The sequence below is a fragment of the Patagioenas fasciata genome, chromosome 4 (assembly GCF_037038585.1).
Source record: "Patagioenas fasciata isolate bPatFas1 chromosome 4, bPatFas1.hap1, whole genome shotgun sequence".
In the NCBI taxonomy this organism is placed as follows: domain Eukaryota; kingdom Metazoa; phylum Chordata; class Aves; order Columbiformes; family Columbidae; genus Patagioenas; species Patagioenas fasciata.
This window is the reverse complement of record NC_092523.1, coordinates 69,450,749-69,476,493: the sequence shown is the minus strand read 5'-3', so window position 1 is coordinate 69,476,493 and position 25,745 is coordinate 69,450,749. Positions and strand designations below refer to the sequence as shown.

General features: G+C 39.3%; 1 protein-coding gene across 4 annotated transcripts in view; it reads right to left on the bottom strand.

Annotated features, from left to right (window-relative positions):
• Positions 1 to 2,154: 2,154 nt before the first annotated feature.
• The window catches only part of TNIP3 (TNFAIP3 interacting protein 3), a 78,008-nt gene continuing 54,417 nt past the window's right edge, over positions 2,155 to 25,745 (bottom strand). Inside the window, exons 11-15 of one of the 4 annotated variants that reach the window (XM_065837200.2) lie at positions 20,754 to 20,870; positions 17,733 to 17,858; positions 14,850 to 15,008; positions 11,583 to 11,643; positions 2,155 to 2,992 (exon numbers count right to left, since the gene is read on the bottom strand). In XM_065837200.2, coding sequence (XP_065693272.1) covers positions 2,961 to 2,992; positions 11,583 to 11,643; positions 14,850 to 15,008; positions 17,733 to 17,858; positions 20,754 to 20,870 — 495 coding nt within the window. In that variant the 3' untranslated portion in view covers positions 2,155 to 2,960. Of the gene's footprint in view, positions 2,993 to 11,582; positions 11,644 to 11,775; positions 12,325 to 14,849; positions 15,009 to 17,732; positions 17,859 to 20,753; positions 20,871 to 25,745 lie in introns of those variants that run through there. The other 3 variants (XM_071808093.1, XM_071808091.1, XM_071808092.1) reach the window with 3 other exon arrangements.

The following is a 25,745-nucleotide window of genomic DNA, read 5'->3' as shown; positions in this document are numbered from 1 at the left end:
CGGTAGCACAGGGATGCGAGCCAAGAACTGCTGTTACATCTCTCCTGGCCAGCAGACTGGCCAGCAGCAAGGTAGGACAAATGTGGTCAGGTCAAATTATTGGATCTCCCAAACAAGTGAAAAACAGTGGCTGGCATGGTAACCTGCATTCATCATTCAGCAGGATACAGTGGGCCACAGTCAGAGCCCCGTGGTGAAACAGAAAATCTTGGGGCTGGTAAACATCCATTCAAATTGCTGAGAGGATTTGACAGAAGATCACTTTGTGATTGTCTTGTTTCCCCAAGCCACCGTGAGAGACTGAAGGAGTCAGGAGGGCACAAGCAATGGGTGCAGCTCATTATTGCTGTTACATGTTTGGGTATTCAGACAAGTGTCTTCTCTAGCAATGTGCATAGTAATTCCAGTATTCCCAAACCCTGAGCAGTTGTTACAAGAAAAGGAAGGAAAACAGAAAAAGCATTTCACAAACATCTGAGATTAGCACTTACTGTAAAATTGGCTCATTTGCCACCCATACACAAAAATACTGGAAAAAGCCAACTAGAAATGCTCAGATCAAAAATTTGGCAGGTGTTCGGAAAATAAAATATGTAGCAAACATTGGAAAATGCCAGAAGGTTCTTTAAAAGGCCAGAAGAAGAACCAGGAGTGCTGATACTCAGTTTTGGCAAAGCTTGAGGAAGGAAAAAAAAGTCTGTTATGAGTACAACAGGTTGATTTTAACTGAAATAACTCACCCTCTCACACTTGTCTGGGTCACTGAAGAAAGCATATCCTTTGGGGCTGCTTGAGTCTGACAATGCTAATTCAAACAGATGACAGCACCTGCATTTGGGAAACATACATCATTATTAGAAAATTAAGAGGAAAAAACTATAGGGGCATTTTATATGCATTTTAAAAGATACAATTTCTCTATCGTATAATACAAGGAATACCCCACACTTAGCATGATTCTGATCTATGTAAGGCTAGGTTTACAGTGTTGTGTCTAAGCCAGTTAAACTTTAAAAGCCTGTGACTAAACCAAGAAAATAATAATTAAAAAAAATAGATCCCTGTAAACTCTATTTTCTTATGGTGAATGGCTTGCACTGAATCATCTGCTTGGGCCAGATAATGCCTGCACAAGTTGTCAAATAATGAGAAAAGCTCTACAAATGGAAGGCACAAACCTTTGCAGTTAGTTGGGGAAAACGGTGGAAATGAGTGAAACAGGGGTTTGTTGCCTCCCACACCAGCTACACAGAAGCTCATCTGTTTTGAGGATTCACAACATCTTTCAGTGCGGGGTGCTCTGCCCACAGCATTGGTCACCTGCTGAGAGCTCGCATTGAATTAGGTTACATTATAATTGGATTTTCCGAAGGCACCACATTAGCATTTTCCATGATCTCACCCTTATTAGCCAAATCAGTAATCAGGAATAGTACGGTTATATTGTTTGCTAGTCAAACTATCTGCTGCTATAGTGTCTGTAAGCCAGCTCCAAATTCACGCAGAGATAAAAACCTCCTGTCTCTCTAACAGAGACTTGGGAGTTTATTCTGTAGCTAATGTTGCAGTCAAACTCTAATTTTCAATAGTTCATGAAAAAGCAATTTCTCTCCAGAGGCTGGTTCACTCAGTGCTTTCCAAGTCCGTATCACAAGTTAGGAGCGCTGTTTATTTGATCAGTGTAGGCAAAAGCAGCATGGCTGTAAAATTTCACGGCAGAAAAATCCTTTCCCATGGACTGTTCCCTATTGTGTTCAAAAATCAAACGCTGAATATGTTTTATCTTGTAAGGGTATTATTTTAATGCACAGGCCTTTGTGTATTGATAGGAATGGAAATATCTATTCTGAAAGCAGAAATGATGCATGCAGGCAATCTCTAACTGATCACATTGTATAGCTCAAAAAGCTGTTTGTGTGAGAACTTAAAAGCACACAAACTACTTCTGAGCTATTAGGAAAGCACATAAGACATCTCACACAGCTTCTTATGGTACAAAAAAATCTCAGTTCCTTCTTTCAGGTGGGATACCTACCTGAAGGGAAGAGTCAATCTTGCAAGTAAATTATCAGATAACGTTGGCTGAACAACCGTTCACCACAATTTTCTGAAAAATTACATAGTCTAAACACAACTTCATTTTAAAAGCTCAGTTTTATTGCCAGGTTAGAGGTTACAGAACAATGTTCAGATTCATTACAGCTCGATTCATTACAAGAATCATTTGGAAATATAAAGCCATTTTCACTAACAAATTAAACCCATGAAATCTTTCTGCTAAAATTTTACTGATACAAATAAGTACATACAGGAAAAACTGGTTACATTTTTCATATAATTTTGGAGCCAAAACAGAAGGAAAACTGGCCTTGACTCAAAAAGGCAAGTAGGCACCCTCTACCTGGCCTGGTATCAGTGGTGCCCTGCTTACAATTACACAATGTGTTGAAACGGTGAAGCAGTTTTCCTTTTTACTAAACAACCAAGAGAAAGTGTACAGAATTCAAGATGATACATAAACAAATCATTCCATGGAATCAAATTAAAAAGACTATAATTCTCAAACAACAATAAAAAAAAAATCACAACCCTACTGGGCTTAAAAGTTCCTGAATTCAAACCAGATGTGACTGTTGCTGAATCCCCAGCAATAGCTGCATCTTTTATCATAAGGCTTTTTAACTAATTCTCACAGGCAACACAAACAGCATCTTCAGAACAAAGGGCAATAATGCTTCCCAGCAGAGTTTAACTGGATCCTGAGGATCACTAGCCTGTATGATCTGCTTTTTCTATTGTCCTCACAGGGATTTCAGCGGGCATAAATAATGTGCACTGAAGAGATAAGGAGCTAGGGGGGAAAAAAAAAAAAAGAAAAAGGAGAAGGCAGAGCAAAGCAATAATGAAGTTGCAAGACTAGCTTGTAGTCTTTGGTCTACACTCCTCCAGGCCATAGGCTGTCAGCGATGGGCTCCCTTCTCCGAGGATGAATCTGCAAAAGTAAATTAATACAAATTATTTTGACACTGAGAAACACAACTCACTTATGATTAATTTCCCTCTATATTGTAACACACAGGCACACAGAACCAATATTGTAATTTATTACAAACCTGTAACCAGCACAAATGGCAGTAAGAGTGAAGCAACAACAAATGGCAGGGAGATTATAGAGTGCACTAATAGTCTCTTGACTTTCACCTAATCCTGATTCTTGAGACAGAGAAAACAGCAGGTTCTAATAACCTAAAGCCCCCATGTAAAATCTTTCTAGACCTCTAAAAAGAATAGCTGACATTCAGCAGTGCTCATAGGTATAATTAGCATAAGGTGCACCCAAGAGAGTAGGTCAGTATGACAGAGGGAAGAATTAGGTCATAGTACCTACTGTTAAGTAGGTGTCTGTGGTTCACAGATGTGTTTGACAGTAACTCGCTCAAGCTAGGAAAACAAAATAAAATCAAAGAAAGGAAATATATTATTGCCAGTGTAACACATACTTCCTTCCTGAAGTTTCAGCAGATTCTGGAAATGTTGTTACGTGTTGCTAGTAGCACACACACAAGCGCACACAGTACTTCGCTTACGAGAGAAACATCAAGAGCGAAATATTTCCAGCAGGGTTTTGCATTTGCCTAGGAGAACTGCTGTGCAGCTGCTACACAGTAACCCCATCATTCACCTCCAAACCCACAGTGCTGCTGGTATCCAAATATATAGGAAAGAAAACCTGATTGAAAAGGACCACGTTTGTAGCAAGCAGTACAGTGAATCATCAATTTTGGTGACACCTTTTCCTTGCAGGCAGTAAAATTCCTGTTATTTGTTCACGAACACCAGGAAGAACAACAATCAGCAGACTGGTTCTTTGTGCAAGAAAAATAAATGTAGGTATTTGTGTTCATTTCATTTCAAATAAATTGCCCTCTCTAACAGCAAAGAGGGTGGAACAAAACATTTCTAACAAGAAATATGCTTCCAAGCTTCACATTAAACGTTGCTATTTGTATCACAATATAACTTGGGAAAAAAACTAAACACCACCAAAACCCACAACACAGAGGACTATTCAAACACCTCAGGCAGCTATACAGTGGCAATGTCCCACAATAATTTTTGTTCTTTCTTAGTCCCACTGAGACACACTGAGATCACCCTGCTTATGCCAAGATGCTTTTGGCTCCTTAAGTGCTTGCCCAGCTGGTACAAACCAGCAGATACCACAACACTGCAGGCATGGTCTGCCAGAGAGGAAAGATTAACATGATATAACACACAGTTCCCAAAAACAAAGAGTGTCTCTCACCTAGGATGGCACTAATAATTCAGAAAACCTTCCAGATATTCTGCAGTGTAAGCAGGCTTCAGAGCCCAATGCACAGTACTTTTACACTTAAAACACATGCAATAGGTAAAGAAAGGTAGACTCCACTTGCTGCAGTATTACTGCTAACTTTAACAAGCAAATGGGACAGAATTAATTTTTACATTGCTTCCTTGGATGATCAATGAGGAACCAAGGATATTTCCAGATAGCAGACACATGTTTCATCAAATCACCAGGAGAGAGAATGAGCTAATGAAAACATCCACCATGTCACCTGTCACCAGAAGATCACCCTCAAGGTCCCCTTTCAGGTAATTCCCCGTGAATATCTCGAGTTTTACCTATGTTTGCTCCTCGAAGGAAAAAAAAAAAAAAAAAGGTGCAAAAAAGCCAGTGTGTGTGTGTGTGAAACCATTTAAAATCTAACAGGTAGTCAATGATAAATCCTGGTATGTTGTTTCATAGAAATAAAATCATCAAATCATGCAGGTTTTTTTAAATTACATATCCTGTTCCTCTTTGCATGAGTCTTTTCTGCATGGTACCTTGAAAAACTACATTTTCTGTGTTCTTCAGTTCACGTTGACTTTTCAAAGCAATAACTTTCTAAAAAATATAACTTCTCATGCTCTGAAGTTAGAAATTAAAGGTGTGCTAGTGATCTTTGTGTTACATTGCAGTAGCTGACATCAATTCATATCAGTAAAAACCTTGAAAACAATCACATTTTCATTCCCAGGGGGAATGGCAAGCTGCTAATTAAATTGCTGTCTCAACTGCTTGGGAGCACAGATAATTTCTAGCGTAATGTATGCACTGAGGACAGGCTAATAGTAAAATTGTTTAGGGTTTGGGATTTTTTCCAGGAAAATTAAGATGTCGGTTAAATGATTTTTTTTTCTGTCTGGTTTTCATTTAAGACCTCCATAAATCCATTTTTCAATTTTTCAGTTTTCACATCTCCCTACAGATGTCATTATTTTCAGTGGAAAAGCCCACACTTCTACCTCTCCTTCCAATTAGCTGTAATTATAACAACATTAGCAGCAGAGTAGGTACCTTGAGGGTAAAAATCTGGAAAGCGGCTGAGTATGGAAGGGAATAAGAGACTGTATTATAATGAAAATAAGCAGACACATCGCACTTCATGTCCTGATCTGGGCATCCCTAGGGCTTTGCAGGTTGATTTCTGCTTTCCCTGGGCATCCCAAGACGAGGTGGTGATCAACTGCTCTCACCTCTCCCACAGGCCTCCAGAGCTACCCCTTGAACCAAGAGACAGGTGACAGGCTATGTTTTGGCTTCTCCCTCTGCCTGGCATAACTGGATCCAAAACAAAAATGTACTGTTTAGGTTCTGAAGGTAACAAGGGGCAACAGGCACAGACTGAAGCATAGGAGGTCCCATCTGAATGTGAGGAAAATCTTTCCTTTGAGGGTGCCAGAGCCCTGGAACAGGCTGCCCAGAGAGGCTGTGGAGTCTCCTTCTCTGGAGACATTTAAAACCTGCCTGGACACATTCCTGTGCAATCTACTCTAGGTTAACCTGCTTTAGCAAGTGAGTTGCACTAGATGATCTCCAGAGGTCCCTTCGAACGCCAACCATTCTGTGATTCTGTAACTGGGGCTCTTAAATGCGTGTACTGAGACTCTTTCTGCCAAGAAAACAAATACAGTAAGATAATTTTGAAAGTAAAAATGGCAATACATGCCAGTGGTGTGTAAAAAGGTTCTTGCTCTGAGTAGGCTTTGAGCAATAAACCTATTTTCCAGAGAATTTTTCATTAAAAACTATATTCAGGGAAAATCTCCAAAATTGATCTTTTTTTTTTTTCAACTGTCTTTCCAATTTTGCACAGTTGGATAAGGAAGGAAGTCAACACTGCTTGCCAAATAAAATGACACTAAGTACACTTGCTGGAAATCATTCTGCTTTGCTCCTTAAAGAAAACAAACAAACACACGTGCACCTAACCAACTGAGAACAAAAAGATCAGAAACTGGTTCAGATACCAGTTTCAACAATGCTGAGCGACACAGCACAGAAAGAGTTAGGAGCCAATGTCCCTCCAAAGAAAGCAAACTGGTCAAACAAAGCTAAGCTTGGAGAATTTAAGCACAGTTTAGGACCTGCACAGCAAAGTCCCAGGGGAAGGAACAGGCCAGAGACGGGCAGGAAGAGTTATCCTCTTGGAAATGCACTGCTGGTACAGTGAGACAACATCTCTCTTAATCTCTACCCACCTCCCATTGCTTACCTTTGCATGTTGCCCTTTTCTCTTTATTGTCACCTTCAAGGAAACCCCTTCACTTCTGTGGAAGCCTGGCGATTTCCCCCTGATCTTGCTTTGCAGACAAGTGGTTCCCTCGTGAGGACTACATGAGTGGTCTTGCCCTGGCAGCCTGATCTCCCTTGCAGCCTACCTACAGAGCGTGGCTGCACACAAAACGTTCCTATCTATCCATCTCTGTGCCCTGTCTGCTTTCAGCTGGAGAACTTCATGTTTGGGAAGGTATGGAGAAGAAACATTTATGTTCACAGAGAATCTGAGCTCTTGTATGACTTATCCGAGGTTTGTAAGCAGTTTAACAAGAGCTGCGACATGAAACTTTCTGCACACAAATGGTAAGAAAATGCCAGTAAAATCCAGTGAATAAACCTGAATACAGCCCACACCCTCCTATTTACATCTACATTGAGTATTTCTGGATTCAGTTGAGATTCCAGTGGTGGTATGGAAAACCAAACTCTTGAAAAGATAGCAGCGTGAAAGAGCGAGAGTAAAGGATCCAGGTTAAAGCCTCACCTTCCTGTGACCAGGCAGACACACAGATGGCAGGTAATCGTACCCTGCAGTGCAGCCTGGTGTGGAAGTCAACCCAACCTACAGATACGTCTTTAGTACCTGCTGCATTGCAAATGTGCAAGGGTGTGGAATACATCAAGTTAGTAAACACATCGTCAGAGACAGAAATTTTTTCCCACCCTTTTTGGAAAACTATGTATTCTGCTGTAATTCTTCACTGTCTCATGCCACCCTTGTCAGGTCAAACTGTCTCCAAGCTCCTCTGTTCACCAATGGAGAGGCTGTGCTTTTCGAACTATGAAGCCTATTAAAACCATTTCTAGGGTTCCAAGGCCAGAGGGGCCTGAATGGTTCTTTGTTAACTCCCTAAAGTAAACTCCCCAAAGCCAGAGACATTTTTAAAAGCAAGTTGAGTGGTCTATATTAAGCAGCCAGGGGGATCATCAACCTCTGGTTAAAGAAGGCAATTCAAAAATAACTGTGGGCAACTCTGGACAGATTAAAAAAAAAAGAAAAAAAAAACAAAAACAAAAACAAAAACAACTTGATTAATGAATCAAAAACGTAAAGAAAGGCTAAGTCTTATCCACAGAATTCCATCCTGGATCCCAGAATGTCTACGTACAGACAGTAGCTTTTATTTTACTTTTTAGGCATATGGAGAAGTAAAAATAGTAAGTGGAATTAAACACGCATACCAAGATTACTAGTTGTGTTTTGTCACCTCCACACACACTCCTGCCGTCACATTTCCCTGCCCTAGGTGAACTAAGGCAGGGATAAGATGCTCGTGCATGCTCTCACATCACACCCTGAACTCTGTGTTCAAGAAGATGCTGACGTGATGCAGCAAACCTGTGGCACCTCTGGGAATAACTGCCTCTCTTCATGGAGCATCTTCAGCCTTACATCCCACAAGGGCTACAGACCCTTCTTTTCATCCAGATTAAACACTAAAATGGCCCATAGGTACTTAACTGTATAACACAGAGGCAGAACACTAAAACCAACTCCTTATGCTCAAGTACTGCAAGGCCTACAGACCTTTCTTTTCAGTAAGATTAAATCCTTAAGTGATCTGTAGACACTTACCTGCAAAACACCAAGACAGGTTACTTCACTGACAAGAAGCATTGGATAGTTCTATGATGCTTTAGTCAAAGAACTGAGGACTACCCAGCACATCACTGAATGTCACTTAACTGACACATTTCTTGGGAAAGAGGGAGCTGAGGTAGCCGTGTTTAAGCAACAAGTGATGTTCGCAACTCCAAACTCTGCACAGACACATAAGGTTTCTGCAAATAGCCATGTTTCGTTGCTGTAATCTTAGTACCTTCCTTTAGCTTTGCTCTCCTCATAAAGCTAAAATGTATAGATTTCATTTAGATAATTAAAATTGTCTTCCTACTGTGGAACAATTCTTGTTCATTCTCATCTTGCAAAAAAGGGTAGAACAGAGGGGTTTGAGTGTTTTCTTAAAATCCTTTCCCAGCCTGTTCCTCCTCTCATATTTTCCGCATTCTGATGAAGTTATTTCTCAGTTAATTAGAAAGGGCTTATATAAAAAAGTGCCAGATCCAAACCATCATACCACTGTGAAAGTTCAGTGCTGGAGATAACACTGCTCCTCAGGCTAGTATATAACTGATCCTCTGCCAACTACCAAAACATAGATTTATGGGGAAAATAACATTCTGGAGTAGAAACTTTGGGAAATAGGATCAAGTAGGATTGATCATATTTCTGTAGTAGATTTTTTAAATTTTTAAAAAATATTTCCATGATTATCCTTTTATTGTAGATATAGGAAAAGATGAATTTATTACAGAAAACAGAAAGACAAGCTAAGTCTTCACCGAGGCTACAGTCCTTTAAGGAAGCCTTCTTTGAACAGGGCAGCAGCTAAGAGAAGTGGTGCCAGTCAGAAGAAAAGTACAGACATGGTTACATAAGAAGCAAATAACCATGAGATTATGCCTGGTTACAGAAGAACCTGGAGATCCTAAGTCAGAAGCCCAAAGTATCTGGGTGCAAATACCTTCCTGTCCCACAAAGGAGGAAAACACAAATCTAGATATATCTGTATGAAACCACACACACACACAAAGTTCCTCCTTGATAACAATATGTCTTTATGGTCCCAAAGACATAGCAAACTAGATATCAAATTTTCGTCCCAAAGCTAGGTAGAGTTGATGTAGAGAGTTTCATATATTTCAGATGTCTTTAAAACAGACTTTTTTGGATGGCATATAATAGAAAATAGCAGTTTTCTGGTTCATTTCACTTGTGTGCAGCTCTAAAGTTGCAACCTGTAACCCATGTTTTGTAATTACCCCTTAAGAAAAAACACCCAGTGTTAAAAGAAAATTTGTTCAGCTAAGGAAAATTTAAAGGTTTTCCCTAGAAGCATAAATCTACTGAAATAGAATTTCTAAAGGAAAATGTCTCATGCCTGGGAGTTGCTGCATGATGATTTGTTTTTCTATAATGAAGGCCTAACTCAGAAGAGATAAGATTTATTGGTGAGTTTATGCCCTACTGAGGAAATGAAAGATGAGAAATTAGACTCAGAAATGTTGCTACACATAGTAGCTCATTTAAACCCACCATTGTAATTAGCACTCAGACAAAATAGGACAAAGAAATTGGAAAGAAGATCAAGAATATTTTCAACACATATTCTTAGAGTTTCTATCCTTCAAACCTTTCTCAAAACGATTTCCTTAAATGTCGATTTTATATAGGTGACTATATCAAATACATAAACCCAGGCTAGTGCACTTTGATAGTAGAAGCTGGACTTCTCTGTGATCAATGGCTAATAAAATAATCTTTGTTTTATCAGCCAAATTAGAAAGAACAAGAGCCCTGAAGATGCTTAAGCAGCCATCCTACACAGCACTATGATGAGACTAGCTGAGAATTCCTCTTTATGGGAACTAAAGAAAAAAGAGAAGGGAAAACTCTGTAAGTGTTCTACTTACTGTCTCACTGAGAGGAGGTATTTGGATATTCTGGACAAGAACTAATAATAAAAAGACAGTGCATGGATCTTAAAAACAGGTTTTTTTCAAGGGAGACAGAAGTCAAGTCATATAACCTAGCCGGCTAAAAGAAGGATTTTCTTTTCTTCAGAGCCCCTCATTGTACTGCCCTGGATCACAGCTGCAGTTGGTGGCCGGACACATTTAGTTTACTATTATAAACATCCTCTCTGTATTCTCTGGTGCAATAAATCACTTTAAGTGGGAGGAACTATAAAATTAATCTTCTCTCTTACAGTCACAGCACTACTCTCCCTATGACCACATCAGAACCCTCCAAACAGTTGCCATGCAATTATGGGAAGCTCGTCCTCCATTTGGGAAGATATGTTCCTCAACCTCCCTCTCTTCTGTGTAAATGTGGACAACAATAAACAATGGAAGAGCTCCTCTGCAGCCATCTTCTTCTTCTAGATGGTACAAAACAGTTTTGGTGATGAGCCCCTGCCAGCCTATATGGTACCCACTCACACTGAAATGACAGACACATGAAGCACACACACTCCCGTCGTGCACACCAGCAAGTTTTGCTGGTCCCCTTATGCAGAGAAGGATGATGTATCATTCATCTGAGATGGTATCTCTAAAAATGGGCCACCAGACTTTAAACAGAACAAACACGAAACTCTAGGTGCCAGAATCCTCAACCACTTTTGAAGGGAAAGGGGTAGTTTAGGGGAGTTTCCAAAAGTCAAGATCCAGAGAGGCAGATTTCCACCCAGAACAATGTCCTTTCTTCCCTGTCCTCTCTGGTGTCCATCTTTCAAGTGGTCTGAACCAAGTACTTCAAAACATCCAAGAGCTTGGCATGGATTCAAATCCAGGCACAGATATTAAATACTCCTTCCACTTTCCAAAAGACAGTTTGCACTCACACTTCAGCAACTAATTAACTTTGTGCATTTAAATGGTTTTATTTTCAGACCTGGCACCTTAAACTATCAGAGCAGATCAAACATAGCAATGGGTATTTTGCCTTTAAAGTGAAACAACATCCTAAAACCTGTATTTTCTTATCAAGGACTTCTGCCCCATCTTGGCCCTCAGGTTCACCACTTCATTAAATTTAGTCTTAGCTGGAGCAATAGAAGCTCCAAGGACAACTCTGAGGATATATTTTCTTCAGGACTCTTAGAAGGTGTTTAATGAGGTAAATGTGTGATCTTACAGTGTGTAATGGAGACATTTTATGAATTGCAATGAAGCTGAAAACCGTAATGTAGATGATATTACATTAGAAACCTCATCTGTGTTGCACATACATCAGCCTCGGCTCTCTGAGGCAAAGCTGTCACATAAGCACTCTACAGATAAATAGTAAGGTTTATTCCACATCCCTCAAAGGCCCTCATTTTAAAAAAGTACATTTAAAATACGCTCTGTACAGCTGTTGTCTTACCATTTGCCTTGTGCTGCACATCTGGCGGAAACTGGTCAGGAACATACCACTGATAGTCTGGCTGCACAGAACAATAAAACATTATTACAGCAATATGGACTTCATAGACACTTCAAACAAAAGAACAGTGACATGTTAAAAATATAATTGTGCTGTAAAGTTTTTTACTAGTCATACAAAAGTAGTTTACAAAAAAACCCTTATATTTAGCTTTAAATTTCCACTGATTTAGTCTTTCAGCTTGCTTCCTTTTTTGTGGCATGTGGTTTAGATGCTGCACTCATCAGAAATATTGGTGTAAAAACCTTACTAGATCTCACAAATCAAAACAAACATTAACAGAAACAAAACAGATTTTAGAAGAGCTTTATAATAAACTGTGGCAAAGGAATTAAGCACACTGCAAGATATTAGCCGACATCGCATATTTAACTGGCTCCATCCCCTGTACTAAGGAAGCCCAGAGAAGCGTGGTACACATCAACCTGACAGGTTAAACCATTCTAGTTTGAATATGTATAACACATGTAATACGTTTCAGCGTGATAGGAATAACCCATTTAATAAAGTTCTCTCCCCTCCTCCCCTTCCCCACAGGTTAGCATTAGTGTTACAATTACATTAGCTGTTATTGCATAACTTCCTGAAAATACTGTGGGGTAGGAAAACTCCACATCTTTCTTATGAGAGGAAGTATTGGGAAGGTTGTGTCCACACAAACATAATTTTGTCCAGGGAAATCCTGGAAGAAAGAAATACTGCATTACAGTTTATACCACACACAGTGGTAAATGAATAGCAAAATACCACTACAGAAAACAATTTTGGGACCAGACAGTTCCGTTGAAGTTGTATTAAACTGTCTATGTGGTTTAAATAGCACATGCAAGCCTGCCAAATTCCAGGTAATTACGGCCTCAAATTAGTTAAACTGGGAAAATAATTATTGTTTTGCAGAAATTACTCTGACAAAATCCTGAGTAGTCCCAAGGAGCATCTTACAGATTTCATCTTGTGGGAAAGAAATTTCATTGACTTCTAAAGAAGCCTTGCCTAAATAATGATGGCAGGATGAAGCTGTAGATACAGAAAACAGATTTAACTTTTATGTATGCTGTCATCCATAGTTACATAGCAGTAACCACTATCATATGCTGTCAGGGGAAAAAAAAGGAACTGTCCTATATTCACTGAAATTATATCATCCACAGAAATTCTTAACTACTTCTATGCTTGTGGGCTAACAAATTAGGTTTTGATACAAAGCAAGACTCTACTGTAAGCACAGGTAGTTTTTCATCTGATGGCTCAAAATATATTTATTTGCTTTTTTTTTTTTAGTTTCCATTGAATTTTCTGCTCTCTGTTCAACTCTTCTCTTTCACAGGTGCTTACACTATGCAAACTTGAAAAAATTTCAGAGACTAGTGTGTATTTCACATCAGACTAAGCAAAATGCTTTGACTAACAATGTAAAAAGGAACAAAAAGTTGCAAAATATAACAAGAATGAAAAAGCAAAAGCATAGACTAAACACACAAGATTACGTATGTTAACTCAGGACACTCATTAAATTCTAACACCTTTCTTCATTGCTAGCAAATTGCTCAGGGAGGTATCAAAAGCTCAGAGCAGCAATGCTGCACTCACACAGAGAAAGAATTTGAAAGAAAACTCAAAATGAAACTGGGAGTTACAAAGCAACCAGTCAAACTGACCCTAGCACTCTGGCAGGAATGGCAAAGTTGTAAACCTGGTGATACCTCACAGAATTAGAAACCCAGATGATGAAAGTTTAGGGAGAAGAGCCAAATAATCTGGGACAGTGTCCAAATTGCCATGAAAAACATTGTGCAATACTTGCAACTGATAAATAGGCAGATAAGCACACTCGTGTGTGCTTAATGGAAATTACTTGTTTGACCACAGCTTTTCCGGTGGATTTCTGCAGTCTAAAAGCATTTTGCAAATTCAGCTACAATTTCTCTAATAATGAACATCTTTGATATGCAACAGCTTTAGAGCCAGAAACAGATATTGTGTATTTAGAATGACATCCACCATGTTTAAATGCATACTCACTGGATTTGAACAAGCACAGCCTACTTAGATACACTTCAAAAGATATTTTTTGAAGCATTATTTTTCTTGAAATAGATAACTCTGCCTCACATAGCCTGCCCTAGTGCAAAGTTATTCTTCTTCATGCTGAGGAAGACAGAACCCTGTTGTGTGCCAGGAAAAAAAGATATTCCTAAAACATTCACAGCCAGAGTGTCTCAGTCTCAGTAGAACCTTAACCTTCACGTAATCCTGTTTCATAGCAGAGTACCAGAGGGAAGGTACTACTCAGTACAAGCAACAGCACCTGGAATTTTGCACTTGCAGGTTAATAGCAGCACTGTGTAACCGGTTGATGGCTTGTCTGCCCACCCCAGAGTGCATACAGGGAATGTGAGATTGTGCAGCCTGTCTACAGTGGGATTGTCTGACAGTAGGACAGTTATATTACCTACGAATGCAGAAGCTGCAAGTAAAGAAAGCATTTTCCAAAGACAGGGCCGAAGAAAGAAATACCCAGTGTAAGACATGGAAATAAGACATATAAATCAATAAGCTTTCCTAGACTCAATAAAGGGAAGTGACCAGAATAACGCTGACTACAGACAGTTTCTCATTTTTGCCACTATCATGTATGTTGAAGGCCCAGAAGTGGGGTCTAGAGAGCATATCCATATTTACTATATGGCTAGACAGAGCTCTGAATATGTGTCATGGAAGTGAAGTAATCTAAGAAATTAGTGAGAGTCCAATCAACCAACCTTATTTTTTCAACTAAGGAATGACCATCTGTATCATTAAAAACAAATGTATAATAATCCTTTTTTTATTCTTGGTGATAGTATGAATAAATAGCATTTTCCAAAGTAAATTTAAAATACATGAGAACATATACAACTCATCAACCATGTATTTAAATTCCTGTAATTTTTCCTCTGTGGGCACAGGCTTCTGTTGGTTATGCACTGATTTGCAGATAGCCAGGGAAGAGAGACTGTACAGAGATTAGGAAGGCTGTTCCAGACCTAAGGCTAATTCTAAAACCAGTACAAAAGTCTTTATATGGAACCAATAACGAACTGGGAAACAACAGATTTATTTACTGGTGAGGATGGCACTGTGACAGCACCATGTTATTTTCCTGTGGTCATGATGCTGTGAGAAAAATCAGTGCCCTTGTGAAACGGGAGACAGTGGACACCTTACCAAGTGCTGCTGCTGCTCAGAGGGCCTATGAGATGCTGCGTGTACTTGAGGATCTTGATAGGGAAGAACGAGTCCACAGCTCCCATAATTAACACACGGTGAAAGAAAGAGCGAAGGTGGGTAGCTGGGCCTTTCAGACTGTACTGGGAGGTCTTTTGTCTGTTAAAAAATAAGAAATTCATTAGTAGTGGGAGATTATGACCAGCAGAATATTGATGTACAAATTCATCAGTAAAAAGTAATAGGGAAGAAACCCTCTTCTCTCAGCATATGTCGTAATGCTATTCATTTAGCTCCATCAGACTGTTCATGATTTAAAAATATATTTAAGAAAGCTGACTTATGCCATGCCAGAGTCTTGACACTTTTTATATGAGAAAATATTGGTTTTAAGATACAGCAAGCACTTTTCTGGGTGTTTTCTACATTCAAGAAACATTTTCGTGACACATAGTTGTTTTCAGTAGTTTGAAAGAGAACTACAGGGACAGGCACTTGCATAATAAGAAAAATTAATAATTTTGGTAAAGGACCAAAGTTGATGGCCTCAAGATTTGCATCTGCCTTTTCTTTGACCTTCTGTCTCCCAGCAGTCAATGGGAACTTGCCTGAGGACAGAGCAGGGAAGGGTAAAAGAAGTGTCACAACTAAATAATTTGACTTTAGAAAATAAACTGATAAATATGGCTCCTCTCACATTTAAAATCCTTCACAAGCTCTGCTTAATCAAATCCCAAGGCAGGAAAAGACAAACAAAATTTCCAGTGTAAACTCCCAGCACACCAACTACTCGGCAGCGACTGCCTGTGTGTGTGGTGGTAGAGGCAAGGCAGCGCTCCGTGAAAAAGGAGGAATTGCACAGCATTAAATGCCATGGAGCATCTGAGGCACTGCAAATTCACACCCTCCTTGTTCTCTCTCTTCTGTCCATAGCCACAGATAATCTGTGGAACAAGTTTAGATCAGCAACTGCAGTTAAACGTGCACAGAGGATAGTTAAAAAGCCTGCTACTGAGCCTCCTTGTGCAGGTGAGCCTTGGGCACAACTCCAGCATCCTCCATCTCCACAAGAACACACCAACAAGTCCCAGCATCTGTCCTGCAGCTAATTTCCAGTTACAGAGCTGCTCCTCTGGCAGGCTAAGAGAGGACGAAGGAAGGAAGAAGGGCGTTTGTTCTCAAGATGTAAAGAGCTCAAACCTTTCAGGTCTTCCCACCATATCTACCGCCAGTGGTTTTGGTGACTGACAAACAGAAGGAGGTGCCAGGAGCAGTAAGAAATTGAGATAATGCCTCAGTGCACCTGAGGACCAGCATTTCAGTGACATCCAACAAACAGACACGGGAAAATAAAAGCATATCAGCTGCTCTAACTGCTTTTCTAGTTGTTGTTTTGCTTTCAAACAGGTCTTAATCTGTGTAGAAATGAAATATTCAGCGCGATAAATCAACTTCTCAAAAGCCACATCCAAAGCTGTTCCTGTCAATGCGATGCGGGGACAGTCAAATGGTATGTACACATTACACAGCACTTGTACAGCCCTTTGGGTATGTCGTACATGTGCATTGCAGTTGGCATTTCTCCTGATCTAGAGCAGCTGGTGAGGAGTGGGAAAGGCCTTTTAGCCCCATTTTTAGTCCTGCTCTCCACTGTCACTGCTGTGAGAAGTTCTCACAGAGTGCATTGACCAGTTGGAGTTGTTCAAGAAATTCAATCTTTTGTAGTCTCTAGACAATGCAAAAATATAGAGGAAGAAGGCATCTTTGTGTACTCTATCCCCTACAAAAAAAATTCTTTACCTTATTGAACCACGCAGGAGTGGGCTGGTGGGTGGAGGAAATATACCTACAGGTTATTGTATGCAATACTAACTGTTTTGGGGAGGTATTTCTGCAAGACTGGGATGCCCTGAGTGGCAATCATGGCATTCCCTCTTGTACCGCTATTTGTGTACTTGCCATGTTTCCAAGTAGCCTTAAAGCACTGACTAGCCTGAGGCTGTACTGCAGCAGTACCCAGTGTCAGCCAGGACACTCAACCTACTCTGCACTCCAGCTGAAGGTGATGGGACAGAGGGGCCATTGTCAACACCTGGACTCTGATCTGGATTCTGCAAGACCCTACTCTTTTCAATGCATGGGTTGGTTGAGAATAAGTCAGTACTGAAGTTTCTGCTTAACAATGTTGGAGGGCACAATAAATCATCACAGAACACTTTGGGAATCAGTTGTTCTCTTAAAATATTGCACAATTTTGTCAAGACAGGAAACCTCAAAATTACATCATTTTTAAAGGGTATTGAGAAAGCTCGGAGTTTTGCACGCCGTGATTTTGCTTTGGCTTCCTGAATGTCTGTGAACAGAATCCTGACACTACTGCAAAGAGATAAAAAGGATGTCGCAACAAAAAAAAAAAAAAAAACAACTATTACAGAGGCTGCTCAGCCAATTTGGACGGAGACAAGTTGGTTTTTTTTCCTCAGTGATATTAGCATTACTCTGTAATCCCAAAGCAGAAGTCAGAATTCATTACAGAAGCTTTTTATTTCAAAAGCTGGTTTGATGTTACAACTCTTACATCAAGTGCCAGTGAAACAACCAACAATCTTCTGGATTTGTTTTTGGTTCCCACTCCATTTTAGAACGTGTTTGAAGAGTTTTTGCAATAAACACTCCCTTCATCTTCTTAATTTGGAAGTAGTCTCTAATAATTTCTTGTCTTCTTACTACATTGCTTCGGAATGATTTCACCCCAGGTGGTGACCTCATATAAAATCCAATGTCAATTAATAGAAGCCAGAAAGCCTTGAGTTGTGTGGAAAGTGAGAAAATAAACATAAAATACATATGTGCCAGCAATGGAAACTTTCTTTTGATTCATACCTGACAGTTTCGTTTACTCAGTTGAGACTGTAATCTCTCATTTATTTTCTGCAATTCTTCTTTCTCCTCATTAAGTCGTTCTCTGTCAGATCTCTCCTTTCTGAAGTCTTCTTCATATATTTGTACCTGCAATCATCATGATAGAGTATGTGAAATTCAGCAGAGGCACAATGGAAATTTTCATCCACTTTGTTGTTTGGTTGTTTTTTAAACACTGGCCAAGCAGTAGGGTACTTTGCAAAAGGATCCCTCCTCTTTACAATCCTGCAATTAAAAGCTTCCCTCATCTTTTTAACGACCAATAAATAGTGACAAGAAATGGCTGTTCTCCAATGGCACCTGTCAGTCAAAACAGTCCACACCTTCAGTATTTATAGACCCTTGTAATTTAAAAGGCTGTCTGGCAGACATCAGTTTTAAATATTCTTATAAATAAGATAGCAAATACTAAACATATAAATCTTTTACAGTGACAAACAGTAGTAGAACATTTTACTAACACTTTTTTCCAGTTTTCTTTTCAATTATGAGCACTTTAATCTCCCCTCTGTACCTTGGATGCAAGGAGTTAGCATCTGGTGGAGATGGCAGGTGCTGGCACAACATGAAAAACTGACTTGTAGCATGCAGTCTGACAGACATTATCACCTTATCCAACCTAACGACGAGCCAATATGATCAAATAATGTCCTGTCTTTTTATAGTCTATCAAATACCAATGTGACAAGACTGACTTTAAGCCTGCTTTGCTTTACATTTTTCCGTAGTTGTCTGCAGCTTTACCCTACCTACTGTGCTCACTGTCTAACTAAGATGTGGCCCAAAGCACTATTCTGTGGGGAAGAAGTGAGAGTATTTAGAGACATGGTCACATATGAATGACCAGAAGACTGAGACTTGTCAGTATGGTCAAGGAATTTAGACCTTGGCTGTGAAAAAAAAACAAAAACAACTGTAGGAGGCTATTGTGCCCCAGATGTTAGAAACTACATGTGGAAAAAAAAATAATTAGCCCATCTATCTCTTGTCTGCAATACAGGACTTTAAATCATTCTCTCAAACTGCAGCCCAAAGAGTCTATCCACTGCAGTTTAGAAGCAGAGGGAAACATTATATACACAATTCAAACTGGAAATATAAAGGTTTAACCCTGTCCCTGAAAGATAAGCTACCTTCCAAATACTGAAGGATGCAATGGCTTAGCTCTTATGTCACCAGGAATCATAGTGCTTCATCCCATTAAAAAAATATCTGACCACCAGAAGCACAGGCAGCAAGCACACAGATTCAGAAGCAAACTACAAATCTGTAAATTAATTGGTATTAAGCTGACAGGCTTAGTTCTTTAGCTAATGGGCAGGCATCCAGCTGCTAAGAAGCTGAAGGTTGATGGTGCTTCTACTGATAAATAACAGCAAAAGCACATTGGGGTTGGAACCACCACCAGAACTTTCAGAGGTCCTTTCCTGTCCTCTTAATTGGTCACTAAATCTCACCAAAGAACTTCCTTGCTGTGGGTCATGCTGTGCTCATCATACAGATACAGTTTTCTTTCGCTGGCAGCAGCACTGTGATTTCACAGGACTAGAGAAATATTAATACCTCAGGGGAAGAAAAAAGTCAACACAGGGTTCTACAAATTATTTTCACAACTTACCTGTCACAGCTATTCCTGAATAACGCTGTGTAAAATGAACAAAGACTTTCTGTGTGGCTGCATGGGGACTCGGCTCCACAGCCTGTGCCTGAAGGAGACATGAGTGCCCCGACCCTTTGCAGAGGCAAAGCTGTTTGCCGAAATCCAGGTCTCTTGCATCCCTGTCCACCTGTATGCTTCTCCCCTCAGTATTTCCCCATTTCTTCTCTCCTGATTCCCTCTCTGCTGTCCCACCTCCCTCCCGCTTCCCAGCTGTATGATCTGCTGAAGCTGCAAGGGAACCAACTTTTCAGAGTTTTGCTGTTTTCTCAGTTGCCTTGAGAAAGAGGGGGACACCTCCCAAGGAATTAATGCCTTCATCTCTTCTGCAGTGGCCAACAATGGGCTGATGACAGCCAAGCTCTAATGAGACTCTGTCACGCTGTTGTTTGTCCCAAGAGTCCCTTCTCCATACAGTTAAAGCCTTCTGCTCCATTTCGTGCAGAAGGAAGTCTGGGCTCACTGTACCGATTTATACAGCTAGAAAAAGACATTCATAAAATGGTTACCCCATGAGAATTCTGGAAAAAAAAAATGGTTTACTCTATTTTATTGTGTAGGATGAAATTATTCATTACTGCAGAATCTAGTGCAGGATTTTATTCTCCAGCATATGGCAAGCATTACATTCGAGAACAAAATCTGGCTCCACTGTCAAACGTGACAGAAACAAGTATTTTATTCCCATTTTGATCACATCCATTTGTGTGTCAATAACATTAACCCTAACACTGTCCAGAATGACTGATCTAAAAGGTAAAATTATCTGAAAAGTATTGTGTTTTAAAACATATTCTTTCATATGGAAAGAAAAAGAACTTGAATTCCACAGTGGCTGCTATGCAGATTACAGATGCAAATGTTTTGCCTCATGCTTTGAACAATTGCCGTGCTAACACATTGGTTTTCCAAGACCAGGATTCTTAGATAATTCACTACAATTTCAACTTCTAAGAAAAAAGGAGAAGACAACACAGGCAACAGATTTGTCAGTAACTCGTGAAGTTTGGCGTTACCTCTAGATGAAATTCATCCCCTAGCAGAGAGCTGATAGGACATCTCTCCAAGAGTCCCAAGAGCCATTCTGCTGCTTCAAGTCCTACACAAGGCCTTTCTCCAGCCCTCTGCAAGGACTCAGTTTCACTTTGTGGATGTTGCTGTGATGACAGCATCTTAGGAAACATAATTTGAACAGGCAACAGCTCAAGAGGTTCTTCCTTTCAAAAGCCCTATATTATATCAAGTCTACCAGGCATGGTTCTTAGGGGGCAGGGCAAAATTGTGCTGCATGAAATTCATCCAGTCTGAATTCCAGCTGTTCTCACCTGCTGTCTGAGAACTTCAAGTTGGATTCTCATGTCCTCAAGGTTGTTCGCATCATCCTTCTCTGAAGGAGTCCCAAGAACAGGTGAGTGCTGCTTTTTCAACACATCCAGAAGGGCCTGAAATGTCAAATATCAACATTAGTAAACAGAGATTCACTACATCAAGAGAGTTCTTTTAATTTATTAGAATGTTTACTAAACAGAGATTCACTACATCAAAAAGTCCCTTTAATTTATTAAACTGTTTTCTTTCTAAATAAATAGATTAGATTGAGTCACAAACTTATGGACCAAGTTGCAGTTGCTTCAACTATGTACATTAGATATAAAACCCATTAATATCATATATGCATGACCAGGTCCAAATTTTCAAAGCACCCACACTATATTCATGAATTTGAGACAGTGTTGTTTAGAGGACTGTGCTTTTACTTATAACTTATAAACAACATTTACCTGTGAAAATCACAGCTGCAAATCTCATTCATAAACACCATTTCTCTGTGCAAGTCAGAATTTGGGAAAACAAAGACAGGAGTCTAAACTCAGTTGAGGCCAAAAGCAAGGAAACCAAATACCCAGGAACATAAAAGCAATATTCAAAGATGGTCTAAAAATGTGTCTATAGTAAGGTCAGGCTGACACATCTTTGCAATAAGCGTGCAAGTTTCTTCAACTGAAACTGAAGTAAACCCTCCAGCCAAGAGGAAGTTATGTAGTCTCTAAGGATCGTCACTAGAGGGAGTTATGAATACACACACTACACTGATAATGCTCTTACTCATTTTTCCATCAAATTCTACCATAGTTCAGGTTTTATTTACTTCTAGCGGTATCACACAGCTCTTCCTTGGACTGGAAAAAATTTTAAATCACTCTTAGCCCTCTGTCTATGACCACACGGTACACATATGGTATATTCTATTTTTAGACTATTCAGTACTTTTCAATGTCTTTTACATAAGATATGGACTCAATTAACATCTCCCCCTTGCTGGCCACACTCCATTCATGTCGTAAAGGAAGGAGGAAAGATAACTTGGAGGGGGAAGAGGCAGAGAAGGAAGTGGCCAAGCAGGAAAACTAATACCTAAAGTAACCCAAGGACTACCACATTGCAGTGCTCTGCACAAATAGTAAAATAAATGATCTAAACACATTTCACCTTGGCATTTCAGTTGGCCGTGGATCACCAGCAGCAGCAAGAATCAGCGAAGTCTGACAATATCGCGGTACGTGTGATACATTCCCTGGCTGACTGCAGCCCAGATCCTTTCCCAGGTGTGTGGTTTGCTAGGTGTACTACTCTTCTCCTTGCCTACATGGGATACATCTCGATCTTGCTGACAAGGACAGAGTTACGAGACTCATCTAGAACGCAGGGGACCTCTGGATGTCCAAGAACCTGCTCAGCACTGAGCCAGGGAGATCAAGTTGCTCAGGGCCTGTCAACTGAGTACTGAGCACCTCCAAGGGGGATGATTCCACAGCCTCTCCAGACAATCTCTTCTAATACTTGACCACTCTCGAAAGAAAGTGCTTCAGATGCCCTAACTCAAAGATAACTGGATGCCCTGCTTCCTTAACAACATGCCATTTTTCCAGCCATCTGCTGAACCCACTTTTTATACATGTCTGTCTTCTGTTAAAGTTCCTTCACTAGAGTGGGTGTATCTTACTGATCATGGCCATCCTGATATTACCAATTGGTAACCTGTCTTTACAGCTGAGGTATGTATATGAATAAGCTGTTGATGATTCTTTTGATTCTTGAACAAATGGCACTATATTGACTATTTTTCTTCTAGCTGACTTCCTAGAATCATATAATGATACCGACCTATTAGGTATTTGGGCAGTTCTTCAGGTTTTTTTGTTTATTCAGGGTGGGTTTTTTGAGGATGTTCTACATCTTACGATTGTGGAGGGGGGAAAAAAAAAAAAAGAAATCTAGAAAATTTGATCTTCAAAAGGTTAACAGTAGAGAAAAATAAGGTGAGGGTGTTCTTTTTTTCAACCACATTTGAAAGCAATATTGTAAGAAACCAGAGCACGAATACAGCTGAATTGATTCAGGGTCATACTAAAACCAGATCAAAATCATTAGGAAAGATTGTAAGAGACATTTTGAGAAGTACTAGATATGGGGCAAAAAGTAAAATTCTGTAATATTGCTATTAGATCAATAGCAAATTATTGAGAATTATATCATTATAGGAGACTTGAGGTCCCAAATATAAAATGGAAACTAAGCACTACTAAAGCTAGTAACTCAAAGATGTAACAGGAATATTTTTCTTTCAAAATTCCCATCACACTGACCTGACAAAAGTGAGGCTGTTTCAGAGTCATTTATGGAAGAAATGAAGATACTACTGTTCCCTGTATTTAAAAGACAAATGGGAATAACATGATCATGAGACACTTCAAATTAAAAGTAAATAAGCTATTTTAAACAGGTAATTAGGATTCTAAACTTCAAATGAGCAAATCTGAGAAATAACAAACAACTTCTAAGCACCTTCTGTAATGTCCTGTATGCAATTTTAGCAGATCTTTTGGCTATTCTGACTAGACAACTATTCTGACTAGACAACCAACCAACCAATCCACTCCAGCCCCTGGAAAATAATATCTCAAGGAAGATGAAAAAAACCGTTTAGGAAAGACTTGATGGGCAGCTAGATTCGTAACTGCAAGAAGAAAAATTGAAATGCCTTTAGGAACTGGAGAATGGATTTAATCCCAAGAAAAGCTATCACTTTTGGTGGCTTTTAGATGACAGCACTGGGTAAGAAAGACTGAGCTGTATGTTGCAAAACTATGTAAAATATATACATCTATAATATAAAATATATACATATAACCATAATTTTTCACTATACACATTAGTAGAAGGAGGAAGGCATTACTCAGGAAAGCAAGACTGAAGACAGTATTTCCAATAAGAAGGATAACACAGAGCACTGTGGCATTGGTAGGATGGCTGACAGCAAGGAAAACTTACGGATAAGAACTCACAGCTCACTGAGTTAAACTCAGCTTAACTTAATGTGGTGTTAAATAACATTAATTCAGAAGTACTGAGATCTGAAAACTGAAATTCCAAGACAAGCAGCACAGAGATTTTCTGAAATTTTCAACATCAAAAATCGAACGGTATGATTGAAAAATAACTAACTTGGTTCCTAAAGCTGTGAAAAGAACAAGTAGTCCATGCAGTCAGAAACCTCTGGATCTAACCTGAAGAGTGTGACAGGCTTGGGTGGAAATTTTCAACAGAATTGCCTTACAGACATGAGAAATGAGGTGAAGTAAAGCACTCTTCAACCTGATGTCTTTCATTTAAAAATAAATAAATAAATAAATAAAATAAAACTTTCAACAGGGAAAATGCATTAGTGCTTTTTATTAACTGATTATTTAAATATCAGCTGAGATGGCACTGCAGCAAAGTGATGAAATAAATCAGAAATTTGGCTTGAACTATATGGCGAAGGAGGAAACAGTCACAGGAAAGACAACATTCTTGGGAAATGGCATTGCAAACTATTATGGTATTGCAACATCACTTTCATGCTGCAGACATCAAAGTAAGATCAATCAGACTCTATACTTTAGTTACTCTGGATGTCAGGATCAAATTAAATGAAGCCAAAAGTTAGAAGATTGATGTACTTAAAGTAAAAAGGTTATTGTACTTAGAAACCAGTAGTAAAGTCTTCCATAAACTGAGAACTAAAGAGTTTTAAATGACTGAGATGAAAACCATCAATATTAGCAGGCATAGTTGTGAAGAGCTGGGTCAGCTTAGCTAAACTGTCCTCTGGTGAAAGTATGACTACTTACTGTAGCTATAGGGAAAGAACAAGTGCCCCTGAGAGCAACCATATTTTCACTAGAGGACAGTTCTGTTTCGCAGAGAGGACAGACCTGCTTCAAATGAGGCGTGAAGATCTGTTCAACAGCAGATCTGTTCAACACAGCTACCAAAAGAGCAAATTAATGTCATCTGCCCAGAATAAATTCAGCCTAATTGAAACAGATGAAAGCATCTAATGAAAGAAGGATTACAGTTCCAGAACAGCCTTCCAACAGAAGCACAGTAGAAGGAGCTTAATTATTTTTTAGGGAAATATTTGATTTTGGAGAACTTGTAAGAACTTCAATACACTGAATACGCAATAGCAGGAGACTAGACTTAAAAGGGCACAGAGGGTCCCCTCCAGTCTTATCTGCGTTCAGGATATGAGATTTGAAGAATTCAAATATACGGAAAATCAGTAAAGTATTGCTCATGGGAAAATATGTTACATTAAATTGATGTTTCATCGAAAAATATGGTCTGTTTACCCCCCCGTCTTAGTTACAACCACATGGTAAGATAGGACAGCAAAATAAAACATTGAAAATAGTTGTTTTACAAACAGGGCCTCGAAAGAAAGTTACACTAAGACTTTGAGCAAATCTTGTCAATGAAATTCAAAAAGAGCTAGAGATCATACATTCTGTAATATTTTTTAATATAGCAATGTTACTTTTTTGCCCTGACTTCTTCACATCATGCGCCAATAGATTGTGTATCACTTAGAGTTACACAGCAATAGTTACTGCAGTGCATTTCCTCAGGAAGTGTTTGTGGTTCACCATGAAATACAAAATTGCTAGAAAACACCCACTGCTTTATGTGATCTTTTCATTAAACAAAGTTACATTTATTACTTTCCCTTGGCTAAAAAAAAAATAAATTCCATTTATCTATTTTATGGCAATTTCCTCAATGACACATATATACACAAACATATGTATAAATATATATGTACATAAAAAGAAGACAGAAGCATGTCTTCTGAGAAGACACCATTATTCTCAAACACAGGATATATGTAAAACAACAGGGTTTAGATTGATTTTTTTTAATCATTATGTTTGGCTGGATGCATATGAAAGCATCTTTGTGTCATTTCCCTTTTGTTGTAAGGACGGAGAACG